Source organism: Echeneis naucrates, chromosome 18 (genome assembly GCF_900963305.1).
Source record: "Echeneis naucrates chromosome 18, fEcheNa1.1, whole genome shotgun sequence".
Classification (NCBI taxonomy): Eukaryota; Metazoa; Chordata; class Actinopteri; order Carangiformes; family Echeneidae; genus Echeneis; species Echeneis naucrates.
The window spans coordinates 8,239,499-8,259,204 of NC_042528.1; the positions used below are offsets into that span (position 1 = coordinate 8,239,499).

Genomic DNA, 19,706 nt, shown 5'->3' on the forward strand with positions numbered 1-19,706 from the left:
ATTGTTGAGATTCCAGAGAACACAAATATTCCAGGGGATTTAAAGGCAACAGAGAGCGCAGGAAAAAACTCGAAAGGTCAATCTGTTATCAAGAATATCTAGTAGAAAACAAAAATATATGTCAGCATGATAGACGTGGAAAAACTAGCCTGTTAATGCTGATAATAGAGGATGATAACTGAGAAATGCGGCAATGATAGCACATCAAGAAAAAATTATTCAAACATCCCCGCCATTCTTGTGTAATTGCTGGTGACGGGGAGCAGTTTGACGAATGACACCACTGACATCTGGGATGCTGCCAAAGTGGCATTTGACGAAAGGGGGGTGGAGCTGGTGGGTGGATGACAGGGTGAGGCGGCATATTTTGCCCGACACATTCCCTTTGTATTAAGGAGACAAATCAGAGGTGCCATTTTAACTCTTAACCACGCCACAGGAGATTTATTTGACACCATGTATGAGTCCGCTCAAGGGGCCTCTGTTTGTCTATGTGTGGCAGTGTAGGTTACTGCCCATGTAAACAGCACACCGTTTATTCTCTCCAACTATAGTAATAATTTTTATTATATATATATATATATAGACATTAAAATACATCCAGGAACGTCCATGTTTGTATTCAGCTTGTTATTGAAGGCATGAGGGCAGCATATCATTGTTTTTGCATGATGACTCCCTGTGGGCCTGGCCGACATGCACTTTGTTATCTCAGGAAAATCATTTGGCTCCAAACGGACAGCAGAGCCAAGAGTAGCTTCTCCTCCTGCCTAGTCCGGTCAGTTTATATGTAAAGTGAGGTCACGTCACTTCAACGGAAATGGAAAAATTCAGTTGGCAGGTTTTTTCTGTACTGATTTCATCCAAAACTACTGATGACATTCTTTCCCAAACATGCTATTGCCAGTTATAACACTTAACTTGTTCCAACGGTGGTGTGCACAGAATGACAGCTTCCAAATATGCTCAGAGATTTACTCAGCATTCCTGAAGCAAGTGCTGTCCCTGTGTGTGCACATCTTACCCAGTGTGTCTGACTAATTCTCAGCACTTGGCCATGGATGTAGAATTTCTGCAGTGGGATTTTTACATAGGTGGATAATTGCAGCATGCAAAATGTGCTACCTTCTAGTTCTGGACACATTGAGAACACTGAGTATAACAAAATGTGTGTTTTTGTATGCGCCTTTCTGGCTGGAATCAGATACTTGTGGTAATATTCACCACTCAGCATTAACACAGCAGAAAGCGAGGGCTAGACTGGGAATCAAGGTTGCAGCCATGAAGATGTCAACTCATTGTGGCATGATCAGCCTCGGCTTGTCAAGCTGATAGCAATGTGATAGTCTGCACTTTTCTTCTTCTACTCCCTTTGTTCTACCAGACAGAGGCAGGAGTAGCCTTTTGTCTGCAGACACTGGTGAACAGATCAAATGAACATCACAGAGACATAACACATGCTCACAATTGATCTATTTAATGACTTTATCAGTTGAGTGGGCTTTGCAGCTTCCAAATTCAGCTTATGAGACATTCAGAGTGGAAGTCTGTGCTTCATCACATTGTTCGTATAGTGCAGAGATACAGGGTTACAAGTTGGAAACTTGGAAATTACAAGCCAAGAGCTTTTCAAGACCATTTCACACACTGAAAGTGAGCAGCTAAAGTGCTGGATAAAAAAAACTGTCACACAGGAAAACTGGTGTGAGTGAAGAGATTGGATGATAACTTTTGTGTTATCCTTCGTTTTCCAAAATAAATATTTCCTAGCGATGAGAAAAACGGCTTCTTGTTTCTCTTTCCCCCTAAACGTTCAAGCTGAAATTATTATTTTTTTTTTAGTTTTTGTTAACAAGCTAGTTTAGCCAGCATTAGTTCCCTGAGTTGGTTACCACAGCAAACCTTTTCATATTTCTTAAAGTATGTGTTTCATGGTCAATACTGCAGAAGGCAATCTATATCCCTGGGAAAAAACCACCTTCCTCAAAGGATGATCGATGATAGAAGGCATGGACAAGGACAGCGTAGAGCTAGTTAATCCTCGTATCATTATACATGAAGATATACATCAAACTCATTTCATTCCAACATTTTTGAATGCTCATCTTACATACTTGGACATACAACACAGAGGATACGTTTATGTGCTTTTTCAAACTCTGTCTTAACAAAGAAAGCGCCTTTAAGATGAGGAAGACCAAGTGTGTTTTGTGAAGGGGAAAATATCTTGAATATCCAATTTCCCCAGCCTTTTGAATCTAACTTGTTTCCTCACAAAGCTCTGTGGCTTTGGAAGTCCCTTCATGTGGCCTAAGGGTCACATCATGACGGTAGGCAATGAGGTTGGGACAAAGTGATGTGAGTGCAGAGACACATCTGTTGACTGTCAGTTACCTTCGTGAAAAAAGTTACCAAGAGAAATTATGCTAAGTTGTCCACTGTGAGTTATCCTTTAAAGGGCAGGAGGACCAGAGGAAATAAAGGTCACCGGGTGTAACATAACTGGGTGGATGCTTATGTTCACGTGGGCTGGACCATCCTGACATAAACATTTTTTTCTCTCCCATCAATCACATCGGCCAGAGATGTAGTGGCTCACATCCCCTCCCTGTTCGCTTTGGGATGCTTTCCTTCAAACAAAATGAATACCTACACTGAGAAATTATGCTGACAACCAGGGGAATATCCACACAAGAGATATATAGAAGAGAAAAAAGCCAAAGTAGGTGCATTTGTCAGTCTTGCTCAGCCTGACGATGCAGCTCATGTACTGAGGAAGGCGGCTGAACATGTGCTACTGAAATGAAATGAAAAAACAGACTCAAGGCAAGGCAAATAGTTGGAATTGGCCCAGCCTGTGGATGTGAGTGTCTGCTCAGCAACGTGGCTATGTTTGCACAGCTGGAGTGTGTGCCCAGGGTCATCTCAGCAGGGAGCAGGGTCTGGCACTACCGGGCAAAGCTACAGTACAAGAATCACACCTCCTTCGCCCCATCATCGCGTTTTCGGCAACATGCAAACGCAGGACGCACAAAGCTCACAGAGGTCTCCGCTGACAAAACATCATTACAGCCATGGGAAGATGAGGAAGAAGGCTTAAGTTCTCCCATCCCAGCTCTTTGGCAGGCCGGCTTGGCTCCTGTGCTTTTCTTCCAGTGCCACCACAATGATCAGTAAAACAGCAATTTTTGGTTTTCATTAAGCTGCGTAAGCATCATCCATTAGGTAGCAATTAACTACGCTGAGAGGACAGCATGAGAGTGGAGCTCTCTGAAACCAAAGTGTATATCACGTACTTCTCTTCTGAATGCATGATACTATATTGCAATTCAATATGCGACGCATTTGAACTGGTAGTTCAGACAGAAACTGATGGGATTACAGTATTGATGCCTTCCCCACATAGCGACTACAGTTCTACTGCAAACAGGACAAACTTGACAAGTTAGCTGGCAAAGCAGGCAAAATTTCACCCTATGAGATGAAGGATCTGTCTCTTAAACCTCATTGGACATGGCTTGGGTTTGTGTAAGAAATGTTTTTCTTTCAGAGTGAAGAGCAAACCCCTGGTGGCATGAAACCCAAGAACAGCCAAGTGGTAGGAAGCTGTCTCTCAGCAGCACTAAAATCTCCACAGGCTGAGGCACTGAATCAAGGTTTACTGTCAGGAGGAACAGGTTTGACATGAGTGTGCAGTGCATCTGCACACTTTACAGCCTCCATCCTGAAGGAATACAAGTTTGGAGGGATACATCATGCTCCACTTACAGTGTGAACACACACACAAAGACAGGCGCATATCACATAAATCATTTAGTATAGACTGTGTAACATGCACACAGTCAGAGGTGGAAGGGAACCTAAGGTTAATATTGTACAGTATGAAGGTACATCACAGAGACGTAGCTACCAGACCCTAAAAACCGAAAATCAGAGGGTCCATTAAGCTTTGGACTGTGCTCAGTGACAGGGCAGATAACAGTGCCTCTGAAATTAATGGGATTGTGTTACACCTCAACATAACAACTCATCTACTTATGGAAATATAACACCATGCTCCTTATCAAAGACATTCAGGCCACCTTAATACATGAGTAGCTTTGTTAAAGACAACCTCAGAGTTAAAGACATGGCTCTTTAAACAGTCGGACATTTGAGAATCTAAAACCTCATGGTGGCATCTTCATCTCCATTGTGATAGTGACTCTCTGGCCATGAAAGGCTGTCTTTTTTTGCATTAAGAAAGTAGCTTTGAAAAGGCGCACCACCCTCTTAGAAATTCCTGACAGAACTGACTTGCTCAGGCATCTCCGATTTCAATCTGATAGCTCCAAAATTGCCCGTGCAACCAAAACCTTCAAAATGCGGCCCAGGCAGCCCTTCCATTGTTGCTGGCGTGTGTAACAGAGATGGCTTCACATTCTGTGGGTTTCACATTGGCTACAGATATCCAGGTGACACTGAGAGATCCTGAGGGCATATCGTGGGTTAGAAAGGGATCTGAAGCCAATGAAAGCTTCAGGCGCAGCTTTATAGTAATCAGATGGTGCTACCAAATACCCCCAAGTCCTTTGGGACAAGGCTGTGACCTCTAGCCATCATGAACTTCGCTGCCACAAATCAGAGTATACACCACTTTTTTTTTTCTTTTTTTTGTCACTTGGGAAACAATCCAAGAATAATCTAGGTAAAATCGTGTAACGTTTAGTAAAGCCAAGAAAACACAATATCCAAATAAGTTGCATCTGGCACAGTAAATTCTGATATTGATACAGGTGGCCTCCCAAGCTGCACAATGGCAGTTCCCATAACATATCCCCTTGGAAATTGAACAGCCTGCCCTTGGCCGGGCTCTCTATTTCTGTTTCCAAGGATTAGAAAACCAACTGGACCCTTGAGATTGCCCCGGTGCCCGTAAATGTGATGCCTCTAGCAGGTGGACAGGTAGTGAGTACTCTGTTAATCTTTAAGAGTTAGGTGGGCAGGAAGAAGGGAATTATGGGTCACGGAAAGGACAGAGAAGTCGAGACTCGTGGTGGGCCAATGGGGTCTGCTGTGATGATGAGGGTGATGATGAGGGTGAACGTGCTTGTTGCTTCTCCTCTGGAGTTTTCGTTTTATTCATTTCTGATAGCATCACAAATCACAATTGGTATTTGAACTACTGTATAATAGCAGCAGTATTCACGTCCTCAACAAAAAAAAACAAACAAACAAATCTGACAAATAAGATAAAACACAAACTAAATAAAAAGTCAGCCAAGCTAAAGTGGATACATGTGTGTCCCTGACTGCTAACACATGCTGCTCGTGACACTGACAGTTTTAAGAAGGTTAGCTAATAGCTACGTCACATGAAGGACTGTGGGTGTAATGCAAATGGTACTTTGGGCTAGTTATCATTTGTGTTAATGGGTTCTCAGCACAGGTAGCCTATTTCTGGCTCAAACTTGCTTGAAATTTTATTGACACACAAGACTAAAACATCTTGAGCTTTGGGTTAGGGACAAAATATTCCCGAAAACTAATAATAAATCAACAACCCCACTAATGACTAGCAACCTATTCAGCCTTTGTTTGCCATAAAATTGCCTATTTATTACTGTCTGAAATTTATGCTGTGAGGAAATACAACACAAAATGCCTCTTTAGCATTTGTGCTTGGTTTTATATGGACTCTTTCAGAACAACCATGGCATTCATGGGAGACATTTGGAGGGAAACCCAAACTGTAAACGTTGGCGTGAGCCTTTTGCAGCGCACATTCTCAAAATGACTCTGCTTTTAAGCTTTCACATCTTTTTCTCCTCGTATCCATTTCTTTCAACAGCTGAAATGTTAATAGACCATTTATGGTGAGAAAGCTCATTTTAAACTTGTATTCAGTGGCCACATTCTCTTGGATCTGGAGCTCAATAAATTCGAGAGTAATAAAATGTTTTCCATCTGATGAAAAAAAAAAAAAGACTAATAAAGTGTGTAGTTAGTTTGGAACCACAAGCTGTGATATTTTCTAGTTCTGGTTTTTGAATTTTTAAACTATTATTACTCTGGGGAACCTGTTATTATATCAGGACTGCACTATGCATGTGCTGCTAAATATTCTTTATATGCAGCCAGTCTAGTCCTCATCAACAACTGTGTGTGTGATTTAATGCTGTACGTATGTTTAACATTATCTATGGGGTTTTTTTGGTCGGTTTTTATTGTTCTCAACACATTTTTGCGCTCACCCTTAGTACGAGTGTAAAAACTACTATGTTCTTTAAAAAAAAAAAAGGAAATGGCAGTAAATGCTGAATATAACAACTGAAATGCTAACAAAGAGGGCCACAAAATGACTTTGCTGCCACTGAGCTGACGACCAAGGGTTAGTGATGAAACAGGAAAGTATGGAAGCACAAAGGGCCCTGCACACAGCAGCATTATGGCAACAGCTGGGTGTGCCTGATATTAATGAGACACAAGTGGTGGATCTGCCCTGATTCACGTGCGTCATCCCAGATAACTGGGGTATCCAAGTTCACCAAAGGTCCATGAGCCCAGCTGGCTTCTTGTGGACAGTAATAGCCCTAGACATGCACAGCTGGATGCTAGAATATGACAGATACAGCCTTTTACAAGTCAGACAGTGATTGGCAGTCAAAGTCCTACCTACATGGAAGTTTTGCTGTCCTGTACATGTGTGTATGTGATCAGTGGGTTCATTTGCGCTGTTAAATCTGGGAAGTAACTGGCCAAGCCTCAGCAACAACCTGGATTAGTACAGCGGAAAGAAAAACAATCCGTCCTTTGCCCTGGATCATCACATAAAAAGCAGGGAAATGTCTTTCCAAATTTATCTCAGCAGTTGGAAACTTTGTCAATAACTAGTTCAATGTACGTACGGGGCATGGCTGCAATCAGACACCATGATAAAATTAGGGTGTTAAGTTTTTTTGTGTAAGTGCACAGAGATGCACAAACACACACACAGACTAGATTGAGAGCAAGTTGTGAAATAGGATTGAATGCACCCCCTGAAAAAAAAAAAAAAAAAAAAAAAACTGGCATGAGAATTTGCTTACATCTGGGCAACTATGGCCATATTTCTGTTTCCCTGTCTTTTTCTCTCTGTGGCAGATGAAATCATGTTAACCTTAGTGGCCTCGCTACACACCTTCACACTGCACAGCTCTACAAAGGAAGAGACAACCCAGTGCGTGCGCTGGCCATCTGCCTCCTTCTTTCTCAGTAATAGCCTTCCAGAGTTTGACCTGTGAGGAGCAGGATGCCTGGGAGCCAAAGTAGGTTAGAGTCAGGAAAAGGGAGAGGGTGTGGATGAACCCCCCCACCCCCAAGAGTGAGGAGCATGGCTCAGCAGGAGCAGTGAGTCACCGGGCATGCAAAAAAAAAAAAAAAAAAAAAAAATCACAATATGCAGCTATGAGTGTACTCTTAAGAGGAAATTAAACAGGGATTTATGGTGTGAATGATTTTTTTATGCTGCTTAATAAGCACCAACAAAAGGCAATATAAATCACAAAGTGTCCGGTAGATATTAAGATAGATACGACGATGAAAAGACAGACATGTGAGCCCACACTTGCATATTTACCTTCTGAACAACCCAAAAGGTAAAAGCATGTTGAAGCAGGAATCACCTGAGGTTGCATTACAGACACACATGGTTGCACAGGAAAAAAAAAACGAAAAAAAAACGAAAAAGTTAGAGACAAGCGAGACAGTTCTGGCACACATTGTTGAACATGAACCTACATCCTCTGCTGCACCTTAAGGCAGTCTGTCTGGCTGACACACCTGCACGCAGCAGCTCCACTTACTCAACAGCTGGTGCTTTGTGCACACAGTAACTTACAGACGTACACTTTGATTGATTAAAAAAAAAAAAAAAAAACAACCTTAAACTTCTACATTTTAAGGTACAGTCCCACCATGCTATATTTGCCGTACTTGGGTAGACATCTTTCAGCATCAAAGATATCTGTAAATCTAAATGTTTTATTAGTATTGCCCAATTCCACATCTGCTGCATCAATTAGCGGTCTGCAAGCTCAGTCTGGTTTTAAGGAAAATATTTTCCTGCAAAAATATTTGTTGTCAGCATAGATTAAGCCATGGGCAATTACAACCGCACATTGTAATATTAACACTGGGCTAGTATGCATCATTTAATCTTCGGTGAGAGACTGGCATTTTGTTAGCTTTGGGCAAATGCAATAAATTCCAACGCTGCTATGTAAAAGCATCCATTGCCAGTTTCAATTAGGTGGGACTTTAATGTGCTCAGACAAAATGCTGAGCTGATTGATCGGCCAACTGTCGCTGAGCTCTGAGTTCTGATTAACATGCTGTCTGCTCTGGGGGGAAAAATACTCGCTCATTTTTAGGCAATTTCTGTGGTTACATTTGTCCAGTTTAAGTTATGGCAGCTTTATGTCACCTATTCTGGATACACTAGTCCACTTGTCTTCTCTCTGCAGTCGACACAGCTTGCAGCAGCTACAGTAACAATACTGAGGAAGTCAAACATAAAGGTAAATGTGACTACAGTGAGCACCCCTGAGTAAGAAAGAAGCAGTCTTATAGGTAAATGGTTATAGTTAAAGTACATATCCAAGAAATATTTATCCGGGTTAATAGATGTACAGTCAGCGAGTCATAAACAAAATTCCAAGTGTATGAATGTGTCTTAATAGATGGAAGAAGATAAAATCAGGACATTAGTCATCACAGTGAGTAAATGATTCCTAATTCCTGCAGGATGGTTGTTAAGCTTGTTTCACTCTTACACTGTATTATAACTCTTTGCAGACAGAAATGTTCATAATGATATTCTTCAGCAGTAGCCATTAACTCCTATCGTCTCTGTCTTCCTGATGAATCTTATTCTCTCTGTCAATGGTCTTTCGTTCTCTCCATCTTTCCCCTTCTCTCATGGATTTCCTCCTCCCCATAATATTCTTGAGGGCGGTGCATATTTGGCATAGACTTGGTACCCTGTGATCATGTAATGATTTGCCCGTAACGATTACTCTCTCATGCAATGATAGAGCGGTTGGTACCTGTCCCGCACACGAGCTGCAGCCAGCCACATTCCTGCTGCGCCCTCCTGCCAATCAACGTCAGCTCACACACTTGTCTCACACCAGCATACACATCTTTCACCAGCTTTCTCTGCTGCCACTGCTGCTGAACTGAGAAGACACGTACGTAGCTCACACTATCTCCTCCGTACTAACACTCACAGCTCGGCAGCCACAGAGAGAAAACATCTCTTTGTTTTCTCTCTGTGTCAGTCAAAAGTCAAAAGGCTCACCCTCATTCCATCTCACTCCTACAAAAACAAGTCCACCGTAAATCAAATGCTGCAGTTCACTCCAGGCGATGCACTTCTGAATCTGTGCCCTCTTTTATCCATTTGATTTTTAGGAATATCCACTCGGTAGTGTGATGTTGTGTTGTACACCTGGAGCTTACATTGTTCACAATTTTGCAATTGACAGGCAGCCGACAGACGCTTCACTGCAGTAATTTAAATGTCATCAGGCTCATCAGATAAGTTAATGATAAGAATCATTGATTCCCCTGATCTTTCACTATGAGCAAAACCTGTCATCATGAACAAAATTATATCATTAAAGGATTAATGGAGCCTAAAATAGTCTTAACACAGAAACCAACACAAGTTAGGATCGAGAGATTAAGATGGGAAACAGAATCAAGGATGTAAAAGCCAATCAATATTTTATTAGAACGGGTTTGTGATATATGAAGCAAAAAGTGGCTAGAACCAAACTTGCTTCCTCCGCTGTAAAAGAGCAAGATGTTCACAAAGGAAACATCCTCCTGCTTCAGTCAGATTCAAACTGAGGTGAAGAGTTTGCTGTGCAGTTTTATAGCTGATCACAACACAGCCTCTGAAATTTATGTTTTTGTTGAACATTTTACACATTAAAAAGAGAAAAAAAAAAAATAAAATCATAAATTATTCAGAATAGATGAATCAAGAATGAAAATAGTAATCAGTTGCACCCTGTATGGCATGAATACATGTTAGTGGTTTCCAACCAAGGGATAGGGGACCTCACAGGAGGTCAGGAGATGAATCTCAGGGGCGGTGAGATGATTAATGGAGCAGGGAATAAAAATGATGCTGTGATATTTACATTTGGATTCCTTGTTTTTTTTTACACTACTCTTATGACTTTTCATTCTGTGAAATGCGGGATAAATGTACTTCCTCATGTATGACTATGTTTGATTGTAATATCGAAGGATTTTCCTCTTTGAGGGATCAATAAATTACCTTATCTTCAAAGGATGGCACCTTACCCACAGCGAGTGAAACGTCTCTCTGCGCGTCTCTGTGTTTGGCTGTCAGTCCACCAGTCTCTCAACATTGAGCTGAAATGATCTGAACACACAGTTGAGGATCTTTCATATGGAGCCGACTCCACTATCTGTCGTATCATCTCGGTGGCTTCACAGGCCACCTGCTGACCACAATCCAAACTATTCCAGCTATGGAGCAAATCACGCTGAGATGAGAGAAGAAACTGTACCGATAAGACAAAAGGCCTTATTTAAGAGAGCATTATGTCCCATTGCAGTAAAGGAGAAGGGGAAAATGAAAGGTGAGTGACATGCTCAATGTCAAATGTGCACTTTTCCAAGTCCTGGTTGCCAAATACTTTTCAAACTGCATACCTGTCATCGGGGAGACAGGAGGATAGGAAGGGAGGGGAGGAGAGGGGGAGTGCTGAGAGGATTTGGACTAGAGGACAACAGATTCCAACAAGCTAGGCGCATGGGAGAAGCTTTTTCTATGCTAAAGTCCCCCGCCCCACTGAGATCAGACGAAGATGCCAATCTGGATGATGTCACCAGCCAGAGGAATGCTGGGAGAGAATTCCTCAGTGGCACTTCAAATGTAACACCACACTAAAAGTAAAAAGGCCATCCCCAGGCTGATGACCAAAAACAACAGTGACCCACAGGTGCATTTTTCTCACAGTGGTAATTATTTTCAGAGGTGCACAACACACAGACGTGACTCTACAGGCTTTTTGAAAGCATTAAAAAAAAAAAAAAAACTCAATTAAAGGTCATTCGAAGTTCACAGTCAAGTTCGTGCTTAGTTCAGGTCCGCCTCCAGAGTCAAGAGAGACATTTTTTTCAGTTGCATAAGTTTTAACTAAAAAATACAAAAACCCTCCAACCCCAACCCCACATCCATGCTAACTGCTCACTCCAGTATACAGTGTGTGTAAAATGTGTTGTCATAGAGGGCACTGTGGCCTAAGTAATCCCAGTGAGCAGCCTGGGAAGGCGGAAGGCAGCAGTCACAAGACCACAAACACACACTGAAACACACCTTTGCCGTGGTGTAAAGTGAGAGCTTCGGCTGTTAGAAGACGCACATTACATGCAAATCATTATCTGCATCATCATCTGCTAAGATATTATTCATTTTAATTTCATAAACCAAATAGATAAAGAGATTTATACCACTCTTATCTGTCCATTAAATATTAAGCTCCTGTACTGCTCACAGCCAGTTCACTTTGCAAGCTTCAAAATTGGAAACATGATCCACACATGAGAGGTTACGAAAGCACTGGGACACATTCGTTCTTTGTATTACAGAACCAAAAGTGTAAAACTACTCAGGAGCTGAGTGGAGGACTGATTCTGCACCAGGGCCTGTGACTTCATAGAGTCTTGTCATCTCGGCCTTTGGTCTTTCCTGCTAAAAAAGCCAACTGACTGCTGGCTGCTAAATTAATTTATTTTCTAGACACTTTTATCCAAAGCAATTTTCAACTCAGGCATAACGTTAAAGATTCAGTACAGTAGGAAAACTTAGGGTAAGCTTATTCTATCAAATAAATCTATGGAGACCAAGTGCTAGTTAAATCTCATCTCACCTCTCATGAGGCGAGTCTCAAAGACAGAGAGGGACAGACCTGCTTTGATAGCATTTGGTAGCTCGTCCCACCATCAGGGAACCGCAGACGAGAAGGGTCTGAACTGTGATTGCCTTTCGTGTCAGGATGATGATGCCAGACAACATTCCTTCGAGGAGCACAGGAGCATAAAGCTCTTCGTATTCAACAGGGGTGTGACGAGGGAGTGAGTGAGAGTGAATTCAATCTTCTCATCTAAATCTCAGCAATAAAGCAAAATGTAGGCTTTCCCTAAAATGACAAACAGTTTTTAAGGTTATGATTTCAGTCCAGGTTGAATTTGGTCCTCAGCTACGGGACCACTGACAGATGACAGATGTGAAAGTATTAAATAGATTTGCTGAATAAATTCCAGTCATAAATAAGAATATAGAGGTTTTATTTGCAATCACACGTTTTCCAGTGCAGCACTGAAATTAAGGATGTGAATGCTTTTACCAATGCTCCTTTACTGTAGCTGGTGAACAAGGGAAAAGGACGCACACAGCTCTGCACACTCCAGGCACACACCTACTTTGGAAGCAGGCATGATTACAAGCTCATCAATCTGCTTCTGTGGGTATATGCATGGTAATCCTAATAGCACATCATTTGCAATGGGCTTTCCAGTGTTAAGACATTGACTCAAAGCACATGTGGCCACGGGGGAAGCAGATGTGAGAACCCCAGGAAGCATCATTAGCTTTGCTAACATTCGCTGGAGATCCTGTCAGACAACCAGCACTGCAGCTTCTCAGTCAGTCAGACGCGTTTCCACTGGATTGTGCTCTCCATCCTTTCTTTACGTCCTTACACGCAGCCTTTCTCACACTCATATGCAACCTTATCTTCCCCTTACCCGAAAAGAACAAGGTCGGTGAGAAATATATCTGGTTTGGTGTTTGTTTTCCATGCCTATCAACCAGTCAGTGAATCTGGAACTACTGCATTTCCCTTTCCTCTGACAAGCCACAGCTGAATATTTATGTTTTATTTTCCAACTTCATGCTGGTGGCTTTGTTCTGCATTACTCCTGCCTGGCCTTTTGCTCTCTGTGCACGTTTCATGCAAATCTTCCCTTCTCACTCCATCAATATTGCTTTTTTTTTTTTTTAAACCCCCCACCCCCATTTTTACAGACATCCTTGTGTCTGTGTGTGTCCTTTTCCCCTTTTCCTCTGACCTAAATCCACATCAGTATCACTCCATAAATATCTTGCTCTTCTTTTCTATCCTCTAACGTGGCCCTTACTTCCATCTCTCCCTCTCCAAGCCTCTGATGGTTTTGTTATATTTTACTGTGTTTTATTTAAGCCTTGTCATTGATAAAGATGTTATTCCTTTTATTCTTTTTCTCATATGATGAAGGTCTTGGCTTTGACCTGTGAGTCACATCATTTTTTTATTAACACATCAATCCCTCTAATATTTACAACATCATTTTTTCCTTTAGTCCTCTAACTTCACTCAACTGTGAAAAGGCTAAAGTGTAAATTTTCTTTTGCATGTTTCTCAAATGTTTTTACCCTGTCCTGTTCCTCTTTTTCTCCACCATTCTTAACCTCTGTGCTTCTTCCTTCCCTTTTTTACATCCAATCTGGCATCCTCCTCTCGCCTGAAATTCCTCCCAGTACTCTTTCAAAACCTAGACACACACACACACACACACACCTCCTACCTGGCCTCCCCTCTAATTAGGCATCACGAGAGGGTCCTGAGCACTGCTTCTCCCCTCCCATGAACACCACTCCCCGCCACTCCTGCTGCAATCCCACCCTGGGACGGATCTGAGGTCAAGGCCAGGGCAGAGCTGAACTAAACATACGTGCCGAAGCCAAAGCAGAGTTGCTCCAGTGCAAGGTTCTTCGGCTTTTCAGATCAGCCATGTGTAAAAAATGTGGAGGCCAGATGATGCACAGAGGGCCCCGGCTGCTGCAAATTAAGTTTGAGCTGACATCCAGGAACACACAACAGGATAAAACAACAAGGCTCAATCACACTGATAGAGGGAAAGCGGGCTCACTGCAGACAGAGTAAAACGTTTCATCAGTGGAACAGGATGCCAGAGGCTCTGCTTTCAAGCTCGGCAATGACAAATAAACCTCATGATGAAGGAACAAATACATTCACAATGGGCAGCAGAGGAAACGGAGAGGGGACGGAGGGCAGCCACCTGCGAATTCACAATAGAGCTGAGTATCTGGGCGTGGGAGCCACAGAGGCCACCACTGCTGAGCTGGACACAAAAGGTCCATCTGCTGTAATGTTGCCATCTGCTGGAAGTTCTTCATCAATGCGTGACTACAGTTTGATGTAAAATCTGACTAATGTAGTGCGTATGGTACAATGAGACATATTTAATTTCCTGAGAGCCACACAAAACCACAAGAAACATACTTTTTGATATCGAAGCTTGAATAACATGTGGGCTGTAACTCTTGCACACACATGGCACACGCAACGCAACTTGATTCCCGTGAGTTATGCCATTTACTGGCACGGACTGTTTTGGGTAGTCCGTCACTGAGTGTTATTAAAACTCAGCATCGAGCGATTGAAAGTAAAACAACAGTATCAGGTTCCATAAGATGTTGGAGAGAAAAAACTGCAAACACCATATTCTCATTTAACATCTTTTCAATTTTCACAAGGCCCCACTTATATCTGAACAACAAATATGAAGCAATGACTGGATACCCTCACTCTTGAAGTGTTACAACACTTCAATTTTTCTACAGATTACAAAAATGAGATTACTTGCAAACAAGCATAACAGCAAAACAATTATTTTAACCTAAATAAGGTTCTGAAGATAAACATAAACCACTTTGTCAAGTTTAAATATTGTGATACTGAAAAATGCGGAACTGCTCTTTTATAAATTGCAAAACCAGAGACAAGCTCATCCTTCAGAGAAAGGAGCTGGTGTTGAATTTTGTGCCTTCCCCATTTGTGCTACATTTACAAACTCCCTGATTAGGTTTTTGTTTTTATATTTCCTCAATGGCTTCTTTGAACTAAAAGAACTGGCAGTGCTGGGATTTGCAATGAGGTAAATGAAAAAAAAAAAAAACAATTGGAGATGAGTGCTAGCCCTAAGCCTTGTGATTGATTTATTGCAAATTACTGCAGAAACTGAATTTCTTTTTTGGGATCAACACTCAATAGAAGCTGCCATCTCTTGTTCTGCAGGACTTTTACTTCACTGTCCCATGGAGAATGGTGTGAAGCTACTTCCTTTTGAGCCAGATGTACAGGGATGGATGCCTGCTCTCTGGGTTTCCAGGGTTGGAAGATCTGGATCCTGATACACCTGAGGAGGACGCACTGGAAAAAAGTGCTACTGGGCCAGGAACATTGAGGGCACTGCATGAAAAGAGAAACACTGCTTGGGTAGGTTGGCAATTTGTGTAAACATGAGTAGCAGTGAATTCTGGCCTTGGACATTGAGTAACATTGCGCGCGCACGCACACACACACACTTCCGCATTTCCACACTAAGCAACCTCAGACTCACTCCACAGATTAAGCCCAGATGGGAACAATGAGATGAGTATGAAGGCTTTTGCTGTGTAACTGAAAACACTTGGTCTTGTTAACGCACTCCAAAAACTTGCTCCATCCATCCATCACTGGCCAGATGTTCTCTGAAGCCTTTTCCTCTACTCCTCAAGTGGGACCGATCCCTTTTAAAATTAATTCACTCCCCACTCCACTTGCATCCACAACAAAGGCACTCCTGAAAGGTAATTGGATAGTTTGCGGTCTTTATGATCAAGCGATCATGCAGAGGAGCGTGTTTCAGAGAACAAGAGATGTTGTTGTTGACGGAGGCACACTCGGGACCATTTGCACACTCTGACCCCACTTACTCCTGCCATTAGACCTCCAAGTTTCCCCATTCTGGTGACTTCAGTACACTCTGCTGGCTGCATTGAGACCATGAGAGGACCGTTTCCTTGAATAAACATCAAAATATGTTGGTTTTTTTGGCTAATTTTCTTTTGAATTCCAGCTGAGTAATTAGAAGAGAGGCATGTAGTGGAGTGAGAGTGGCAGCCAAACTCTGTGAGGAAGTCTGGCAGCTGACTTGTATCAATCAAATGTTGAAAACCGTAAAACATCTTGTTTTCCACTAACTCCCAAAAGGAGCATAATCATCAGCTTCGATAGAGATATCATTGTCAGAGTCTGTTTGCCTCCTGTGATTTATTTGCCATGATGAGACTTGCCCTAATTTATTCACCTGAAACTTGGGAGGGAAAGTTTTTAGTGAAGTTTTAAATGTCTATTAGGTGCCAATACCAACCTTATTAAGCAGATCGAGTCACTAAACTACATTAAACAGTTTTGTAAAGTTTTCTGTTTCACTCTGTTTATTTGCAGTGGTAAGCTACCATGTTTTGACTGATACTTCTCTCTCTGGATTTGCTTATTTAATGAATATATTTTGATACATGAATGTCAGCCAACATTAACCAATATTAGCTCAGCTATCGAATACTACCAATGATTTGTGTAATTGTGTGCTCTTTTTTTGGTCAGACTATTTCAAACATAACTTGGACAGAATAGATTTTTGGACATTTTTGAAGAAGCTTCATAAAAAGGAGGACTCACATACATCTTAGCCACAGTGAACTTTTAACAACTGGAACCAAGGAGCTATATTGTTGATTCCCATAGCTTACTAATCCTAATTAGCTGCACACAAAGAGGTTTATAGAGTTTATATTTAGGAAAGAGGAGAGCAGTGGTATCAGATTTATTGAACAAATCTTGTTAAAGGAAATTGGCTCAAGAAAGAAATTGAGCAATTAGTAACTAAAGCCGCAACAATGTTTGTAAAGATTTTATATTTTTAAGAAAAGACTACTGACCAAAGTTATATTTTTGACTAAATTTGACAAACAAAAAAGGGGGGGAAATGTGATTAAACAGGTTTTTCCAAAAAAAAGCAAAAGGGGCAAAAACTGGAGAGTCGCAGGGAAGTACAAAAAGAAGAGAACAACAAGGATTTGCTTTGCTCCATGGCCCTAGCAGCTGCCAGATCATTATTAAAAACCACCAACCTTGCTGTTCAGAGTGATGCTTGGGTGTCTTTTAAGGGCACAGCCTCTGCCACACAAACACTATCAAATCTTCAGCCAGAAAAAAGGAGAAAAAAAGATGTCTGGAAGGTTCCACTTTGCTGCACAAATCAAGGGAATGGACCGAGAGCAGCAAGACCCTCCAAGAATCACTTGAGGTATGTCATTATGTCACCCATAAAGGAAGGTCTATTCCATTTAGGGTTGGAGCTCCAGGCTATTTGGCCCACACACACATATCACACAGCTTCCAACAGCCATACACACGAATATAGTCCCATTCTTTTGTCAAATAGTAATGCTGAGACTTTGACCTAAGAGCAAGGATGAAAAGAAAAGGCCCGTGCATAGCAGAGACCCCAGGAGGCAGCACTTGTTGATCCCTGGTCTCTGAAGCAAAGCCGTGGGTCACTTTGGTGTGTGAACAGATAAATGTCCAGTGCTGACTCATGCTCCACAGTCACTCCTTTGCCAGATGGGAAATTTTGTCATGTGCTGGCAATCACTTGACCATTTGAGCAAAAACCCAACTGAGTCATTACTGAGTCTGACTCTGTGACAGAGACATAGAATAATCAAAATGGTGCCACTTGTGAGACAGAAGTAAGCTTCAGGGCGTTTTGCCTCAAAAAATCCTGGATGCTGAACTGAACTACTATTTTTTTTTTTTTTTTTTTGGGTCACGCACTATCATTTATAATGCACTTTTACTACACACAATTATCTGTTAATGGAAGTGACTTAACACACACCCTTCTGAGAACCACAAATGATGATGAAAACATCTGAAACACACAAATGACTCACTTCACATATGTCATTTTTGCCTAATTTAGCCCTAAATAATATGTAGGAGGGATCGTTTTCCTCTAAATTTGAAGGAATAGCCTACACCAACTCAATCAAACACACCCGGAGCAGTCTAATCACGACGCTCCGACTCACAAAAATAGCTAAAGTGCCATTTCATGACTTTCTACACAACATTTCAACTGTAACATAGTCCGGCCTGCATTGGTCAGTGGGCTGAAAATACTGCAAAGCCTCAAGTGCTTATCTGTCACTGACATGCACTGATTACAGCGTGGACGTGCTCAGCTGTACTATATTGCAGCCAGGGTGTCTAAAGCCCAAATCACCTTGAAGTGCTATTAGCACCTGTCGTGGTCATTTACACATGCTGACAGTGGCATCCCGCCCTTCTGTTTGAGCCCTGAAGTCTGTCTCCAGGCCAGACAACTGCTTTGTGTTCCACTTAAAACTCTTGCTCAGCTCTTGCTCGGTCGTTATGCAGCGCGTGTCAGCTTTTACACAACTTTGGCCTACGTGAACGATACGCGTGTAGGACAGGCGTTTTGGAGATAACATGTGGGGCCACCGCACAGTGGTGATCAGTGCAAGAATGTACTGATTTAAGAAGTGTACTCAATGCAGGGCTGATAAGTGGTGACCTTTTAAAGGATGACCCATGCCCCATCTATTAAATTTCAGGTCTATGAATATAAGGCGAAATTAATCTTGCCTTTCAACTTCCCAGGGCTGTTGTGTAATTGTTGCACGATATAGTTTGAATACACTTTATTCGTGCAGAGATTACGAAAGCATTTGAGTATATTCAAACTGTCTTCAGTCTGTCACCACTAGTCAATGGTTTCCTTTGACATAACATCACTTCAGACTTGCAGCAACAGCACACTCTTCTTCATCTCATGCACTGCAACAGCCTTGGACCTGTTCCAGCATCACTGGAGGAGGATGAAGATCACTGAAGAGCCAATCCTTCACATTCATTTATTGATAATCAGTCAAAGTTTTATTTGACGAAACCTTCTTTGACAGCAGCATGTCTGGGTCTGTTTCAGTCATTTTCCTGGTCAGCCAAGTTATTTAGGTATCAGCACCGACTCCTGTATGAATCTGGAGCATCAAAGCTGGAATGAATTACGAATAAAAAACTATTTTAAAGGCATTTAACCAAAGCAGCCCAGTCTCCGTTGGTTTATCTTTGAGAAACAGAAGGCATCGCTAAATAAAAGTAACAGGTGTCCTGTTTCTCTCGAAAGCTCCAGCAAAACTTCAAAGTTAAACGGCGTGTATTTCAGCGAATTAACGCTGCAGTGATCTCCGTCCTCTCACGCGCTCACTGACTGAAAGTTGTTTCAATCTTACCTTCACACACACAACGAGGAACAGTCCGGTGGGGTAGAAACAGCCGCCTGTCATCGCCGACGCCGACAATTCGGGAGTGATATGAAAGTATGGAGAGACAGCTGATGGCCCTGTTTCTGCCTGTGTCTCTGTCCGGGTGTCCCACTCTGCCCGGTGTCAGGCAGGAACGGTCCGCTCTCTGCGCGCTGCGCTCCGGCTTCACTTCACACACACACACACACACACTGAGAGAGAAAAAGTTTCAAGTCAGCCCAGAGCTGCCGGAGACGACATGACACTTCACGGTCGTTTCCAGATATTTTGTTCTCCCCCCCCCCCAGCAAAACACGTTGCTGCTAAATTTATGTTTGCATACCAGGCGTGCGTCAGGAAAAAAGGGGCTCACCCACCTTACATTCTTAAAGAAACACAGTCCCGGGCCGGGGCGCGCTGACAGGCTGCGGAGACACGCAGCCCTCACTGATGCTTGCTGCTTTTCTGGCTCTGGGTGATGGTGGAC

The 19,706-nt window shown here is 42.3% G+C and overlaps 1 protein-coding gene across 2 annotated transcripts in view; it reads right to left on the reverse strand.

The window, feature by feature from the left end:
- Positions 1 to 19,496, reverse strand: part of adamtsl3 (ADAMTS-like 3) — a 74,559-nt gene extending 55,063 nt beyond the window's left edge. For both annotated transcript variants that reach the window (XR_003842149.1, XM_029526652.1), the window contains exon 1: positions 19,208 to 19,496. Coding sequence is in view for 1 of the 2 variants with exons in the window: in XM_029526652.1 (XP_029382512.1) it covers positions 19,208 to 19,261 (54 nt within the window). In the remaining variant the exon portion in view is untranslated. The remainder of the gene's footprint in view (positions 1 to 19,207) is intronic.
- Positions 19,497 to 19,706: the final 210 nt, after the last annotated feature.